Source organism: Chlamydotis macqueenii, chromosome 14, assembly GCF_036417535.1.
Source record: "Chlamydotis macqueenii isolate bChlMac1 chromosome 14, bChlMac1.mat, whole genome shotgun sequence".
NCBI lineage: Eukaryota > Metazoa > Chordata > Aves > Otidiformes > Otididae > Chlamydotis > Chlamydotis macqueenii.
The window spans coordinates 7,765,145-7,783,177 of record NC_141569.1 but is presented as its reverse complement, the minus strand read 5'-3'; the positions used below and the strand labels follow the sequence as shown (position 1 = coordinate 7,783,177).

The following is an 18,033-nucleotide window of genomic DNA, read 5'->3' as shown; positions in this document are numbered from 1 at the left end:
ATCTGGATAAAGCTTGCAACAGATAGTTTAACTGTAACATAGGGTACCAATTCATGTTATCTCTGACAAAATATTTGGACTTTGGCCTCCCTTGGAGTAGCATCATAGGAAGGAACAGAAATTGGATCAGGCATTGAGAAGGGAAGAGGGAAAGTAGACACTGTTTGAAGTCCAGTAGGTGCTTATGAGGTAAGGATTTTTTCCAGCCCATGGATGCTGGTAGTGCTTTGTAAGTAACAGATACTGGTGACTGAGGAGGTCATTTTATCTTTGCACTAAACCCAGATAAGCCAGCTGACCATGCTGTGTCTGTGGCAGTCAGCAGTGCCTGACATTTGTGCAGAAGGCGTGGAGCTGGTGAAAGGTGCCTGGAGCTAAAGGGATGGTGGGCAGGTGAGCGGCTGCGTACCCGACACCTCTCCCTACCTGATGCGTCCAACTTTCTCCTCGTTTCTCCGCAGAAGTATCAGCACACGCCGAGCTCGCTCACACCTGAGGAGAGGACGGCCGCTGGTAGGGGGGTGAGGGGCTGTACTGACGTTCACTTCAAGCAGAACTGTTTCCCTCGGCCACCACAGGTGGGCCAGAGCCGGGCCGTCACGCGTGTCCCGAGGGGGCAGCTGGGAGCACCCGTCCCGCCGCGGGCTCCGGCGGGGCTTTGCCACCCCCCTGCAGCGGGGGCAGGGGCCGGGAACCCCCCGGCACGGCCCTCGGCAGAGCCCTGCGGCCGCTGCGGGCAAGCGTGGCACCCACGGACAAAAGGCGTGGGAAAGCAGGGGAGAACCCGCCGGTCCGGGAGCCGACTTCCTACGGGTCTCGCCCAAAACGCGTGTTACCTGCCTTTAATTAGGCTTGCACAGCATCTCTGTTCCCGACTGGCTACGTCCATAGGCTGCCGCCCGGGCTCTATAGGTACGTACAGCCTACGGGCACACACGCCTGCTGCTGCATCTCTCCGTGCCTCGCTCGCCTTCGTTCATATTTATGCCGCGATTAAATATTCGATCAGAGATCGAACTCTAACGCAGATGGGTGAGGTTTTTAACGTTCGACCCTTAAACCGGAGTGTTTTGTGAACTGCGAGTGTCCGAAGGTTCCCCGCGCAGCCTCCCCCCAGCCGTGCAGCCTCCCCCCAAATAATAATAACGCTGCGGATTGTGGAAGGATTTGAGTCTGCAGCCAGAGAGAAAGGGATTAGGGCGAGAGCACTGGAAGTTAAATTGTGCTGCATATAAAAAAAATGGGCGGATTGGTCTCTAGATGAGAGCTTGGTACCACCTTCCTTTCTAAAATAAAATCTCTCTGGCATGAAGTCACAGCCTATTTCACATCCGGTTTACCCTGGGACGTATTACTACTGTCTTGGTAAAGAGAAAGCTTTTGTTGTACCGCGGCGGCCGGAATCTCGGGAAGAGAAATTTGGGTGCTAAAGGCGGAGGAGCGGAGCAGCGGCGGCGATGGCCGAGGCGGAGTGAACGGGGGAGCCGGAGCCGCGCAGCCTCCGCGCCGCGCGGGCGGGAGGGCACCCCCGGCAGAGCCGGGCAGCGCCGCCGCGGACTCGCGCCCGAGGGGCTCCGGTAAGGGCGGCTGCTCGCTCGCACCCGCGCGCACACCCGCGCACACACACACACACACCCTCGCACACCGCCGGACGCTCCCGGCTGCGGGCACCGCGTCCAGGCGCGCAGCCGGCTCCTCTCCCCTCGCTCCGCAGGTACCGGCGGGTCGGTGAGAATTTTTTTCCCTATTCCTCCAGCTTGAAAATCCGCAGCGATCGATGGGCATTTGAATTAATCTTATTTATTTATTTTTGTAGCGTGGACTGATTTCCACCAGTCGCTTGGAAAAGGTTTTCAGGTTTGGGGGCTGCTTTTTTTTTTTCTTTTTTCTTTTTTTTTTTTTTTTCCGCGGGAGGCGGTGGGAGGGGTGGCGTTCTCAGGGTGAGGGGGAAATACAAAGTTGAAATGCCGGGAGAAAAACAAGTCTCGATTTGCGCCTCGGAGATGGGCAAATGTCTCGCCGGGGGTCAAAAATGCATCAAGATGCCCCTTCTTTACCCCCTCCTTTTTTTTATTTTTTATTTTTTTTTTTTTCCCCCCTCTCCAGTGGGCGCTGCTGAAATTCTCCCAGAAGCGTGGCTCTTTCTCCCATTTTGAATGGGAAAACCAGAGCTGGTTTCACAGGCGGTGCGGGCTGGGGGAGGTCAGGGTCTGGGGGCTGCTGGCAGTTAACGCTCCTTGAAAAGCTTTGTTAACATTTGCTTTGTCCAGCTGCAAGAAACTTTCCTTCTCCAGGATTTCTAGTGCCTGTATGGGTTTATTGAAGAGGGAGGTAGTGTTGGGAGGGGGTGCAGACGTGGAGCTCAACAGATCAAGATAGTTCAGAATAATTCACTTGGCGTTCTTTATCCCGAGGAGCCTTTTGCAAAGGCGGAAGTTGGCAGGACCGGGAGAAAGCAATTTTTGAGGCCACAGATGTTGCCTTTGCCTCTGTAAGGGGGCTGAGCACAGGGCAAGTTAAGATGCAGTCTGGTCCCTGAAGATCTTTAGCCACGCTCTCCTGCCACATCCAGCTCCTTCCTACCCAGTTAGATCAGCTCAGCCCCACTCAATGCTCATCTACCTATCGTTCGGCTATAAACGCATTAATTATATCTCATTGCTTACATACCACTATGTAATCATCTTTTATCAATTTAAATTGTCCCTGAGAGTGTGCAGTACATTGGGGTAGCTTTATTTAAAGTATAACAACATTGCCAGATGCAGTGCTTCATTCTGTCAGGCATTTAAAAAAAAAAAAAACTCTCCAATTCACTGTTGGGGAAAAACACAGGCTTCGTATTTTGTTGACCTTATTTAATGTAATGAATACTAAAAAGCAATTGGATTCCAGCAGACAGTGTATAGATATGTAAGGGACATGCAGCAGCTCCTGGGCAATCATTTGAATGTGGAACACCCATTCCACAAATATTGGCTAACTTTGTATTTTAAGGTTTATTACAAAGTGAAAGAAACCTTCTGAGTTCTGTTACTGTTTACTCAAAGGCAAACTGAGAGTAACTCACTGAAGTCTGGAGAGAGGAGAGGAGACATTCGGAGAGAAGGAGAAGGCTACTAATGCAGAAACATTTCCTAGCAGCAATCAGAGGCTGGCAGAGGTTTAAGAGAAGGTGGCTAGGTTGTTAGCACATGGTTTGATTATGAATTATTTCCTTTAGCCTAACAAAAAAGTTAGTGTGCATATGTAGCAGCAGACCACAGAGTCAGAATCTGACCTTTTAACCTCTTCTCTGATGCTAATATTTCAGAGAAGATGACAAACCATAATATCTGTAGAAGAAAGTTGCTTCCATCACCTCAAAGTAAAGCAGTGGCAGTGGCCGCTCTCCGCATTCACACTACCACACACTGACATCTTCCAGGAGGTTTGGAACTACTCAGGCTGGTTCAAGTCAAACAAAAAACAATTACACTTGGTTATCTGGAAATGTTGTGGAGGTGCCTTGTCACAGTTTCAATGCAGGAGGAAATGGAGTAAGAATTGCCACAGAGTTTGGGGACAGCAGCTTTAACTCAGAACTGTTTTTGTTAAAGTTCAAGAACAATGCAAACAAGAATACACCTTTGCGGTAAAATAAATCCCACCCTAAGCCTCTGTGTCTAAAAGTACGAAGTAAACAGGAGAACAGCCAAGGCCATGCCCCCTTATTGCAAATGACATGAGCTATAGTGTTGTGAGGTCATTGCCTGACATCAAATTATTCTGCAAAAGTCTCCAAAATCAGACATTTTTTTCCACAGTACCTGTTTTAATGTAGGGGATGCTGAGATTATTTTCTTTCTAGTTTCAGAGCCCACCATGAAGAGACTCCTGGTGCTCTGTGACTGCCTCTGGGCCTGGAGCCTCCTCCTGAATGCACTGACTGAAAGAAGGTGGGGAGATATTTTTAAATGCACCAACATATTTTAGGAACCTTTAATTTAATATAGCAGCATAAGACAAATACTGCATGGGCTGCACTACTACTGAGTGTATCGGGGGAAGTTAATCCCTGTTCAAATCCCAGCTAAATCTAAGAGAAGACTGAAAGAAAGCTACAATTTGCTTGCATAACATAATTTTTTCAATATTGTGAAGGAAAAAAAGCAAAAGCTTTCTGAAACAAATTGAAACTAAACTACCTCTTAAACACCTGTGCAATCCTTTCTACTCTTATATAATGACTGCTCAGAAATAAAAGTTTCTTTAGAGGGGGAAAAAAAAAGTGTAATTAAGTTTTTTTTAATTTCAGTTAAGTGTTATTTAGTAACTTTATTGTCCATGAAAGCAGAGGCAAAACTTTATCTTCTTGGTTGGTCAGGATTGTGTCCTAACTTAGTAGCTGTTTTTGCAAACCCAAAGTAGACCGTCCTGGTGAAGGGAGACTGCTTGCATGAAGAAGAATTTGTAAGCTCAAACCCCATAACAGGTTATGTTTGAAAGACCATGCTGCCCTGAATGTTTGTGAAATAGATGTTGAGGTCATAATCTAAAAATAGTGTTAGTATTAAAAACAATTTGTAATCATACAACACCTCACCTAACAACTAGTAGGTTAACTAAAGACCATAAACCAGTCTGGACTGTACTTGAAGTACTGTGCATTTCAAAATTTAGTAAAAGTGTTTAAGAACACTGACAGATACATTTCTGTATTTCAAAAATTATTGCTGTCCTGTCAATAGTGCTACCTAAAGACCAAAAAGCAGTAGAAATTTCATACTGTCAATAGTGATCCCTAAAAGATGCGTTTGTGCCTTGATCTCCATAGTGTCTCCTCATACATTCGCAGCTCTAGATAAACTTACCCTCTAGCTACCTTTAAGATTTTAAATAGAGTGGAGTGGGCAAAGGTTCATCTGCACAAGTGTTTCCTCTGAAAAAAAAAAATAATAAAAGCGAGTGATTCATGTTACAATTGCTATATTGAATAAACATGACATTTTAGAAGAAATACCTCTATTTTGATAATATATTAAGAAAGGTGAAATTTAGTGTTCATGAAGTACTTCATCTGGCCTAGCTAGAGAATTTTGTGAAAACATGTTTATTATATAGATATGTTTACATATATATGTACATATATTTACTATATTTGTAACGTGTGCATGTGCATTCTTAAAGTGAGAATTAAAACGCATTGGACTAGTGTTTAAAAATTACATAGTGTGTCACTATTATAATGACCTGTAGATGGAGTTAGTGCACAGTTTTTTATTATACTGTGGTTTAATATGGAAACAGAATCGCATACAGTCACTTTTTCCTCAAAACGTACACACCTTACATGAAATATGTTTCTAAAGCCATTTTGTCACAGTAACTTCCCTTGCCTTTTTTTTTTTCTGAGTGCTCTTAATGCTTTATGATAAAAGCCAAACAATTAATGAGATAGTGTCTGTCATACAGAAAGACACAGTCTTTCCATATCATTCTTCTTGTCATAAAAAAACAGCATTAGGACTATTTTAATATGTGTGTTTTGAATGAAAAATTACAATGCCTCTGGAGTTACAGTATGCTTTACAGATACACAAATGTTCACATTCTTCCTGTTGTGACCATCTGTCAGTTAAAACCAGCCTTAACGGTGCTTTTTACCTCTGATAAAATGGTGGAAGAACAGGTAAGGGTACCGACAAATGCGACACCAGAATGGAAGCGGTGTATTGTATTGCATCCTTCCCGACTGCACTGCCACTAGTCCACCCTTCTGATGCCTCTTCTGCAAACATACTTATTTATCTACCACTAAAATTTCTGAAGTGTTTTTATATCCTTCTGCCACCTTAATCCTGATGACCTTCTGCTATCCTTGAGATATATATGTACAGCAGCTTGTTTACTGACAAAGAGTGTTAATATAAAATTTAATCCAGTGAAAAATCCTGTGTTGCAATTCTACAGAAGGTGTATAAAGAATGATCTTTTGAAAGATAATGCTCACTGAAGACAGGAGGAGAACTTGTTATTTGGTAACATACAGGAAATGTAAAAGAAAAATTATTATTGTCTGTGACTTAAAATGCAAGTGTAGGTATGAAAAAGGAATCAACCTATTTTTTATTAAGTGAAATTGTATGATACAGCTAGAGGAAATTAATAGTGTTTTTTAAAACTGTTAAAGGATTTTGTCTTCTTCATTAGAAACAGTGATTTAGACACGTTAAAAAACCCTGAAAACTGTTCTCTACAAAGTGACATCCTATTGAAATAAAACAAAGTTGGTAAAACTTCTGTGAACATCAGTTCTGAAACTCATTTAAATTTGTAGAGGTATTTATTCAAACCTGTACTGCAAAGTAACTTAGAAGCATTTCGAGAGTACCTATATTCAGGATATCTTTCCTCCTTCTCTCTGTATTTGATGCAAGTGGAATATACGTGTGGGATACACAAAGGATGTTTGACTGATGCAGCTTACAGAAAATAGTTTTGTAGGTATCTCAGTAGAACCAGATCATCTAATGTCACACTATATTCCTCCTAAGAGGGTCTTTGCGGGTTAGGGCAGGAACAACTGGCAGAGAGAGCGCTGAGACCCGCACATCGCTGTAGCTGTATGGATAACAAGCTACCCAACAGAAGAAACATTTCTGTGACTAGATGAAATTCTAACAAAAGTTTTTGACACTGAGCTGTTTATCCAGTGCAGTAGCAAGGTATGCGATAAATGTGATGTTTTGCAAAGCAGGTTTTTTTACTTTTAGTCATGATGACTACACATGTTTATAATGGAAGTCTTCCCAGCAATGAATGAAAAAAAAAAAAAAAGGATACTGGGTTTGGCTCTAAGAACACTGTAATCTACGATTAAGGGAATCATCTATGACAAGGTATTTGGTAAAGGTTTCAGATTTAAGGAAAAGATTGATTCTGCTGTCATCTACAGCAGACAGAAACCACTGAGCCCAAGGATTTAATTCTGATTTGTATTGATGGATGTAAGATTCTGGTAGCTGAGTTCAAAGACTTTAATTTAACCCTTGTTCAAGCAACATTTCAGGACCTTTGGCTGAGTTAGATGAGGGATTATCTGTATGTATTATACTATCTGTATATGTATTATATAGATTAGGGATCTGTAAGTGAAGCTTTATAGACATGAGAGATTTCCATATCAACAGATGGTTACGTTAGACACTTGTAAGGAAAAGTTGACGGTATTCCTCCAAATCTAATTGCTGAAGGAAAATGGGAAATAAAATAAAGCAAAATTATATAGTGATCTATGAAAATGCACACTCATTTGATTTACTTCTATATTCATAAAGAAGATATATCTTTTTGTTTTATCTTTGGTTTAACATTTATTTTCAGTAGTTAAATGTCAGTGTTCTGAGTTATTATATCTTTCTTTGTATGCAAATCCTTTTTAACTCTTATGAATTAAAGACGTTATCCTTTGCTGACAAATGAGCCTTTTACCGAGGAACACACGTATTAGAACATGATAAACATTAATGAATAACGAGATAAACATTAAGGAACTGACATTCTATTTGCTCACCATTTATAGACAGGTACTGATTTTTCTACAATTTTACAAAAAAAGAAAAAAAGTACAATTTAAGAAGAAAATGTTTAGGTGAGAAAACCCTATCAAGCATGACAATCTTGTTCTATGGAGGAGATTTTGTGGCCATAAAGCAGTATAAGCAAGATTAAACAGATTTGGGAATTACTGTTTTGTAAGGTTATTGGTGGATTACTCTTTTTCAGTGTTAACCGTTCTGTATTTCAGCTACGGACAAACCTCGTCACAAGATGAACTTAAAGACAACACCACAGTATTTACCAGAATATTGGATCGTCTGCTGGATGGATATGATAACCGCTTGAGACCAGGACTGGGAGGTGTGTTGTATTATAATTTTCAAAGTTATCTGTTAGATAAAAACCAGTTACAACAATGTTATTTTTTCCATGATATACTTGTTTTAATTCTCTTTAGATATAAACATTAAATAATACTGATATGTAATATCTTTTTTTTTTTTAAATGCAATGCTTTCTGTCTTTCGTATACTGTTTTCTCACACTTATACCCAAAAGGAGAAGATGGTTCGCAATTCAAGAAGACCTTTGAATACTTATTAAAACTTTAATACATGAAGAATAAGAGATAACAAAATGTGGCCCGTGACCTGACAAATGACAAGTTTATGAATCAGCCCTAAACAGCACATCTGTGTGATATGACTGTCTTCATGAGAGGATTTAGTTTTGAAAGTAGAAGGATCAATCAACTTCAGTCATAAAAGTCTCAGAGAAGTTTGTAAGATTTTTTTTTTCTAGTTAGGTATGTCAGGATTTGTTTCTGTAAAGCTTAGTAAAAATGTCTTTCTTCTGCTTTTGATGCTGAAGCCATAAAAAGGTACAAAACCACATAGCAATTACATCTTTATAAAAACATTGTTACAAAGCCTAGGCTTTATCAGCATCCTTACATTCACTCTTTGAGTTGTTCTACTGTGACACGATCCCAAATTAGGGTCTTAAAAGCTCGTTGATCACAAACACAAAAGTTATAAACATACAGGCACAAATCTGTTCTTTCCAGTGCATGGAAAGTTTGGTTTTACTTCTTTCAGATGCCTTTTTTTTTTTTTTTTTTTTTTTTGAATCATCAGGTAAAACAAAACAAAGAAACCTACGCCACAAAGTATAGTCAACCTGTTTTCATATAACAGCTCTCAAAGGAACAGCATAATAAGAAGAATAAGGTATTATGTTAAGAATTCTTATACCATCTTCTGTAGAAGGTAATTAAGAATAAGCTTATTATGTGGTTTGAGGCTACCATCTTGCAACAGTTCTTGAATTGTGAGCCAAATTCTTCAATGGTTTGACTTCACTGACTTCAAGAAATGGCTAAAGACAAAATTCTGTTTATAAAGTGTTAATTAACATGTTTAGAATGGCTTGTGGTCAGTAATTTTTTGTGTGGATTTTCAGATAATACACAACAAAATAAGAATTGCTTTTTACTTTTACCTACCAGTACTTTCACCTGCTTACTCGTAAACCCTTAGACTAGTGTAGAAATAAATGCTCGTTAATCTTTGATTGCTGCAACTGTACAGTTCGGCCAGTTACTATATCACAGTAAATAAACACAGCAGAGAAAGCAATGAATAAATGAAACTCTGTAAACTATGTAGAGGCTGGTACATGTCTTCAGGAAAAATCTGAGCATATAATGATTTGTTATATGAGTTTTGTGGCTATTATGATTTGATTAACAGTTACTAGAAGAAAAACAAAGGGAGATGCAGGGAAAGGATTTTCTCTCACTTTCTGTATTGCAATTTAGAGAACTAAGCACATTAGTATAGAGTCTTATATATATGTGAGTTCATGTTTTTGAGGCCAGACTTCACAGCTGTACTGCGAGAACAAGTCTGCATACCTCATGAAAAGATCATCCAGTCCAGTTCAGATTTACTCCTGAAAGAGAGATTGTTTAATGTAACTGCTTCTATAGGAGGAAATGAGTCTCTTAATAAACTTTAATAGCCATTTGCATCACTGTTAAAAAGGAAAATGAGTGGAGCACGGGAAATATGGAGTGCGGGGAAGGCAGGATTACAGTAGTTTCTCTAACCAAGAGTTAGAGTAGTTTAAATAATCTTTGCTTCCCTCCTTTTTCAAGTTGTGTTGTATGTTCCTGCCTGTACCTTGCCTTACAAGGCAAGGTACCTTGCATGTTCCTTGCCTGAACCTTGACTATCACAATTTCCCTGTTGCTCAGTGCATTATAGTTTCATGATGTTAGTTCAGCAGAGTAAATTTATCTGTTATATTTGTCAGCTTTGAATACTAGAACTTAGACTACCAGGCTTTTTAAAAAACCCACATCTGATTAAATTGTGAGTAGTAAATTAATGTTTAAATTCAAATATAGTAAGAAGTAGCTTTACTCTTTTGACTGTTGTATAATGCTTTATTCAAAAGATATAAATCATAAATTTCAAAAACCAGGGACAAATATCTCGGCCAATGTTTTAAATTCTTATACCAATTTATAATAAAGGGTTTGCCCAGAAATTTTGAAATTCACTTCTGCAAAATCTTCTTACTGAAGTATCTAAATATGATCTAAGAACCTCAAGATGACTCAGTTTTGACACATTTGATTTAGACAATTCTTATAAAAGGGAAATGTATTCCAAAATGTTCTATGCATAACAGTATCCAGTCAGAAATCTAAATCAATATACCACATATAGCATGGTTTTTGGAGTTGGAAGTTCAATAACCTTCCATTATAGCATGATCTGTTGCTGGCAATTTAAAAATGTATATGAAAACAGTGATTTTATTTTTCTTCCCAACTTCAGTGATGACTTCTTACTGAGTATTTTAATCAGAACATGATTTTTATCTACTCTAGATAAAAAGTTAAGAAAGCTACCAATATAACAGTATTTTAAGATATATAGAATTAGGTCTAAAACTCACTCATTCCATATTAACTCTGATGTAGCTATCAGAGAATTTAAGAGACTCTCAAACATGTATGTTATGTTGATAAATTTTATGCTGTTAGGCACAATGTAAATCTTTGTACCACTGATTACACTATACCACTCTTCCAATTATACAAAATCGTCTATCCTGTTCTTTCTATGCCTTCTGAGAAACAGTAGATGAAATAAAATATTGCGTGGTACACTTACTTTCTTCTACAGGAAGCAAAATATTGTAGAAAACTCCCAATTTATCCCTGTACAACCTCTGCTTCTGTAGTGTAGTCTTTCAAATATATACACCTACAGAAAACATAGTTCTGTGCATGAACAGAATAAAAAAAGATAAAAGGTGGAGCATTAAGATAACGAAAAATTTAGAGGTGGTGAATTTTAAATCCATCTTTCAGCATGCATGGAATCAGTGCTAGATCAATGTTAAATCCTCCTCCCTTTCCTTTTTTTAGATATTCTTTTTGAGGTATCACTTCAAAAGAAAAATCTAAAAAACACATTTGCTCCAGAAAGAGTGTGAGAATGAAAATTATTATTTGTTAGATAACCCAGTAAGGCCATATCTGAAATTAAGTTAATAACTCTGAGCATTTTGCTGTTAAACAAAGATGGAATTATTTCTCATTAACAAGAATATAAAAAAAAATTGAGTAGGTGACCCACGAAGAAAAATTACAGTGATTGCATATGCTCATTATTTTAAAAATGGCATCATAGCTAAAATTAATCTGATTTTTCTTTAAAAGAAACATGCAGCACTATGTTATGTGTTGGCACATTTGCACCTCTTATCAATAATTATTGATATAAATTATGTTATTTAGATGTTTACCTCCTTCATATGTGGGCATAGTCACTTAGTCAGACATTGCTTGGAAATAGCATCTGTTATACCCATCCATAAACATGGACAAAATAACTATGTTTACAGTTATTTGTACCTGGAAAGTAAAACTTTCAAAATGAATGTAAAAACATTCTGAATCACGCTAGAGGACACCTATTAACTCTGTGAGAGGATAATAATTTACAAAAAGCAAGGAGGAGAAATTGCAGAGTAACATATTGAAGCTGAAAAAGAGCAAACCATGTTAGACATTAAGGGAAAACATAAATAGTGAAGTCATTTAGGTAATAGCGTAATTTTCGGTGGCAGCTATCTGGATCCTAGAAGTAGAGGTGATCAAAAGTAGGCTAAATAATAAAGATGCTGTTCTCTTTTCAAATACACAATCCTGAACAAAATAAAAGATCAGATAGTGCTGGAAAGGAAACAAATGAAGAGGAAAATTCACCTCAATGTTTGATGACCTCTCCTAGTAAACCACTGTATCTACAGGAGTTAAAAAAATCGAAAGGCAACAAAAAATGGTGGAAAAAAAATAAGTTCCTTAGATAAATGGATATGCCATTACCTTTTGTTCTTGGTGATCTTTATGTGGGGAATAGAGATGAGCCCTGGGATGACACTGTGGAGAGAGGGCAGACTTACACATGACAGTTGTTTGTACCTGGCACTGAGGTTCATTAACATGAAATCAGATGCAGCTGCATATTTTTTTTTTGAGACTATCACCATTGCAGTGCACACATCCCCTCTGTAAAACTAGTAGGATATCACATGGTCTGTGATCTTTTAACTTAGAATAATTGTAAATGTGTTTTATCCCTTTGAGAGGGAGAGGCTGTTCAATACAGAACTAAGAAGAACAAAACTGGGTTTGATTAGACAGACCAGAATCTTTCTAAATGAAATTTGCTTTTATAGTTAGGTTGAATGCTCATTAGATCATCCTAAGTAGATTATCAATATTACTCTAGTACTGAACAGAACTATACTTGTTTTATGCTATTAGTAAAAGGTATTTGTTGGTCTCTCCTGTGTGATGTTTATCAAAATTGAGTGTGACTGTCCTTAAGTGAAGTGTCAGTCCCTTTCAGGCAATTCATTACTTCCAAAAAGTGCTTATATTTAAAGTGATGGAAAATAAACCTGACAGTATTATGTTAATTAAGTTTTAAAATTCAGTTTTATGGGAACATTATCTATACGTGTATGATAAATTTACCCTCTTGGTGATTGAGGTCCCAGTGGAAATTGTTGGATTTGAACTCATTTGAGCCAACTTGAAGTTTAGGGAAAATATGAGTTTGCTCTGTATATGTAACAAAAATTTAGTTAAACATAAATGTTTTACTCTAAATGAAAAGAGAGTCTTATACTGGACCTCTACACATAATTCTGTAAGTACAGAAGGACTAGATGTTGTACTTAAGTCTAAAACAACTGAAAGGGCTGATTTGGGTCTTTTTCCACTCTAGCCACCACAATGATGTAAAGACAACTGTAACAATCCGTAGAAGACTCTGGGAAAATGTATTTAATAAAACAGTAGGGAGTTAGGGAGGATACAAGCAGCTTTGAGGTCTCGATTGGCATGGGAAGAGCTGCCATGACACCGCACAGCTCTCGATGAACCTTCACAGCAGTGCAGACTGGGTAATTACAGGACAGCTTGCTGTTCTCCCTTTTGGTCTCTACTTTTACAAAAGCAGCAGCACTAAATCCTTATGAGTGTATTTGTTGTGTTTTTTTCAATCAAAATACTTCACAAGATGCAGTAAGGATGATTAGTTTACATGACCTTTTTTAGTAATAGTAGCATACGCTATACAAGCATCTAAATTCCTTTCATTCAAAACCACAGGAAAAGTCTTCTCCATTTTGATAATTATAGCACACACTTAAACAAGACATGCAGGAGCAGCAAGTGCATTACCAAAAAAGACAGAATTACTTTAAACCACCAAAAATATGCAATTCAAATAAGTCTTGTGCTCAAATACCTGCAGGTCAGAAAGGGAAATAGTTAATTTATAGTTTCCTATGATAAATAGGCTTATTTCCTGCTGTCTAAATAAATCTGTATTTCTTATTTTGTTTTCAATTTGTAATCCAATCACAATTCTAGCAATAACAAGCTCCCTGGGAGCTTAAATAAAAATATTTATTGTTATTAATTTTGAGAGTTTACGTTTGACTAGCATCATTAGCAAAACACAGTAGTTGTAAACAGTAAAATTACAGTAGTTGACATTGACTGGTGCTTTCATAGCTATATGTGGATCAATTGCCTGAGGCCGTTTTCCAGAGCATCTCGGTGTAGTATTCAGTTGCTGTTTTTCTGATCAGTAACTACATGGATCCTATGGTTGCCTTATAGCAGAACCAGCAAGTCATTAATAATTTCTTTTTTTTTTTTTTTTTTAAATGGAATTGTTACACGTTCTACAGATATTCTTGTATTACTTAGTCCTGGTTCATGAGATAGGTGTTATAGTCAAGAGATACAGTTAACTGGTCTTTACAACTGATGGATTTATCCTCAGAAGTCTGATCAGTTCCTGACCTGAGCTTGTTTTGTTCAGTGACAGTATTTTCTCCAGTTCTTAGGGACATCATGAAGATTTTGAATATAGCTCAGGAATTGAGGTTCCTGAAAAATGCATTCTGAGAATTTGAAGCACAATTTAAGCCTTCCCATGGTAATCAAACTGCAAACTGAACGCGGTTAACCTTGATTCTAAATATATATCCCAACAGTATGAGTAAACACATGTCCTGTGCAGGAGTGACTCACAGCTTCTGAAGCTCTTAACAAAGCACAGTTGAATCATCTAATTAGTAAAACAGTAAACAAAAATTGCAAAACTTCCATATGGCTTTGGAAAGGCTAGTCTTTTTCTGTGTGTTCATTGCTCTTGAAAATGAGGTATATATCAAAGAAAAAATAAATAATTTTGTGGTGTGTACAGTGGTTTTATCTCGATTTGAAGAGACTTGGGATTAGATGCTCTGCAAAAGTGCAATCAGCATGAAGATAACACAACCTCTTGTGAGTTCACAATCTGAATTTTCTATTATTATTTATGACTTACGTGCCACTTGAATTATCTTCAATGTTATATAGAAATGAAAGGCATCATTCATTTCTCCACTCCCTTGGAAATCTTCCATCTTACTGCCAAAGCCTTTAGTTTCCATTTTGTGTCCTCAGAGTGATTTCCTTAAGCCTTAACCTCTCTACTATGACCCAAATGTCTCCCAGAACTAGAATTCAGAATACCAGTACATGATACGCTGTCAATTCAAAGAGTGTATTGCGTTTGTGCCAGGTGAATGAGTTAGCTATGTTATGTTAAACAGAGGCTCCCTCAGAGCTGGGACTCTGAGTTTACACCACTAAGGGATGAACCCATTGCACCTGAAGAACTTCTAGCATCTCCTGTCTCCTAATGACACCAGTGGAAGTGCCTCAATGGAAAGGAGATGGAGAGATGGGGAAGCAGCATGAAAGATCTTTTAAAGAGTCATTTGAGTTTCACTTTTCAATATGTAAAAGGCTAATAGGTTTCATGATGATATTAGTTTCTCAGTCTTAAACAAAGGTGATTCAGTAGCTGGAATTTAAAGAATCCATTCAGCAATGTATTACTGGACCTTGTGAAATCTCCATCCTCTTTTTCTGCCAGCTGTTTCGTACAAGACCACAGTCTCTTTAACTGTCTTTTTTTTTTTGTGAAAGCGATGGGCTGAAGGAGAGAGTACTTTTCTTCCAACCCCAGTAATTTCTGGACAACCATATGCTTCTTCCAGTAATAGAAAACTAAATTCTCACTGTGAACTTCTTTGAGTCCAGAGCCAGCTAGATGTCAAGAAAATACTTAAATTTCTTTAAGTCAGTTTTAAAGCTTGTAAGCAATGTTAACGTCACACATTAATTTCACTGGACAGCCAATGACGAAATTTCACCTATCCAATGCATTTGCCAGTAGTCGCTGTAGTTTGTACCCATCTCAGTCACAGACATAAAGAATGAAAAGAATATTATCAGGCAATTCAGCCACATTATGGTATTTTACTTTCTGTGATTATAATACATTGGAAATTTCATCCCTTAACTTTTTAAATGAGTCCTGGAGATTACTTTTGCTACCACCTAATTTTTTCATTAACTTGCTAACAGAATACAAGTATCATTCAGTGCATTACTGGAATGACAGTAGAATCAGATCTTGATTATTGCTGTCTCACAAAAGGAAATATTTTCTTGTCTATATATTAAATTGCTTACATTTATATATATTTAGAACATGTACACTTTTTTGAATGAAAGGGAAAAACCTGTACGTGGCATTGCAGAACACTGATTCTCATTAGAACTTTTGCATCAGACACAGAAATGTATATTGCTGCTGGCTGCTTAACCTTGATGCCTTCTTTCACTTCTCTTCTGTCAGACCTTTCTTGTCAGGTAGAGCAAATAATATTTAAACAGTCCTAAGTCTTTTGAAATCAGAGGGTTGTATTAATTAGTTTTTAAATTTAATTATTTTACAATATTTAGATACCATTATACAGATAGCTACATATATACGTTGCCTAGTCTTAAAAAACTTTTGCCTGCTGTATGACTTTTGCTTACTATACATGTACTTTTCTGTTAGCCTCTTCTCTTTAGGCCTACTTTTAATATTCCAAATTTTTCATTTTTTTTAAAGTTATTTGAGAAATGTATCACTCCTTCCACATTTGAAATGTCAACCAAAAACCCCATGCTGGTTTTATAGCACTATAGTATATGTATTCAGACTTACATCACCATAAATTCTGAAAGCTGATGGGGTTAGCTCCACCCAGCGCCATTTGGATTTATGCTTCCAGGTGGTGTTACTCTGCAGGTGTATTTAAATCAACAGAGTCATTTTGATATATGCCATCCTGGGTGAATATTTTGTGATGGGTGGCCTAGAAAATACCAATACGTTCAGAAGTGACTGATACTGTGTACATGTGTGGAGGGGGAGCAGAGGAAGAGGGGAGTTTGAGCTTGTGCGTTTCTCCAAGTGACTTCACACTGAATCTGCAGAAGCCAGAACTTTGGTTCATTCTGGAGATCAACACCATTTTAGGTGTCTCAGACTCAGCATTTGTGACCACAAAAACTGTTAATTTATCTGAAGGGCCCAAGGCCACTGTGCCAGGGAGCAAATTTTCATCCTTGAAATCACAGAGATGTCTAGCTTTATAGTATAGCATGTAGATATAATCTGTGTTATGTACATGTTACAGATTTCTGAATTATTTTTTTTGTTCTAATCTATCACTGAGGCTTATAAAACAAATTTGGTATTTTAAAGGAAATTGAATGTTAGTGCCCATATAAATTTAAAAAGAAATCTAAACCATTTACAAACTATAACATCTACACATAAGTAAAAAATTGTAGTAGAGAAGTTTAGCTGATATTTATTTGGAAAAAGTTTTAACTCCTTTTTGTTTATTGGAATTAAGGGTAACGCAGTGATTTCTAACTCATGCCAATAAAATATCTTTATGTTTTTATACATCATAATGTATTCTCTCTCTCTCTTTTTCTTCCGTGTTCCTGTGTCTTAATACAAAATACGTAATTCATAAGCCCAGGTTTACTTATTAGAGACGTTCATTCAGCTTGCCCAGAAATACTGAGTACCCAGTGAGACTTTTGAGTACTGTGTAAAATATCCAGTGCTGTTTATGTTGTCAGACAAGAAGATCTATTAGTCAGAATGAAAAGATTTACACAGCAACAGAACCATGGCTGCTGCACTGTGGCATCACAAGCCATGTCTCAAAAAAGTCCTATGGAAACACTGTAATAAAAAAAAATTGTTGCTGACAATATTGACTGTGAAATTACATAAATTATCAGGACTGTATTGTAGACCAATTTTAGAATGGTTAATCAAAGCCAATAATTTTTCTATTTATTGTGAGAATTGGTGGTGGTTAGATCTAAATGAAGATTGTTGATAGACACTCACTGTCCTAATTTCCTGCTTCATCAGAGCGTGTAACTGAAGTGAAGACTGACATCTTTGTCACCAGTTTTGGGCCTGTGTCAGACCATGATATGGTAAGTGATGGCCTATATTTCTACAGCATTCATCTTCTCTTGTCTTTTTAATTTGGAGAATGAAAGACCTATGCAATAACTTATTTACTCCTTTTAAGGCTGGGGTTTTTTTAAACCCTTGATTCCAAAATGCTGTCAGCTTTTATGTGTAACTGTTCCTGCTAGCTGTGACTGCATTTAAATGCCCTGAAATTAGCAGCCTCAGTGACTTTAACAATGTGTTTTAACAGACCTTATATTTGCTACATAATCTATTATGAAGTGCATTGGGGTTTGGATTCGTATTCTTCTGACAATGATCGCTCAGGTCCTTCCTGGCACATCACTGATCCAATTTGCCGAGAAAGGTCATCATCTTAAAATGCAATTAACACTTATGCCCAGAGTGTGACATCCATACAGTCTAACCTGTATTTTTATATTAAAAGCTACTGATCAATGGTAAGTGACTTCCCTAGATCTTGGCGGCTGAAAGAAAAGATAAGATTAATGAGAGAGTTAATGTCACTTCTTTATGGAATGAATATTAAAATCAAATTGCT

At 37.6% G+C, this 18,033-nt stretch overlaps 1 protein-coding gene across 4 annotated transcripts in view; it reads left to right on the top strand.

Annotated features, from left to right (window-relative positions):
* The first annotated feature begins 810 nt into the window (after positions 1–810).
* Positions 811–18,033, top strand: part of GABRA1 (gamma-aminobutyric acid type A receptor subunit alpha1) — a 42,589-nt gene continuing 25,366 nt past the window's right edge. Inside the window, exons 1-5 of one of the 4 annotated variants that reach the window (XM_086758571.1) lie at positions 1,670–1,714; positions 1,817–1,857; positions 3,851–3,938; positions 7,790–7,902; positions 17,424–17,491. In XM_086758571.1, coding sequence (XP_086614697.1) covers positions 3,865–3,938; positions 7,790–7,902; positions 17,424–17,491 — 255 coding nt within the window. In that variant the 5' untranslated portion in view covers positions 1,670–1,714; positions 1,817–1,857; positions 3,851–3,864. Of the gene's footprint in view, positions 913–1,307; positions 1,366–1,460; positions 1,578–1,669; positions 1,715–1,816; positions 1,858–3,850; positions 3,939–7,789; positions 7,903–17,423; positions 17,492–18,033 lie in introns of those variants that run through there. The other 3 variants (XM_086758572.1, XM_086758573.1, XM_086758570.1) reach the window with 3 other exon arrangements.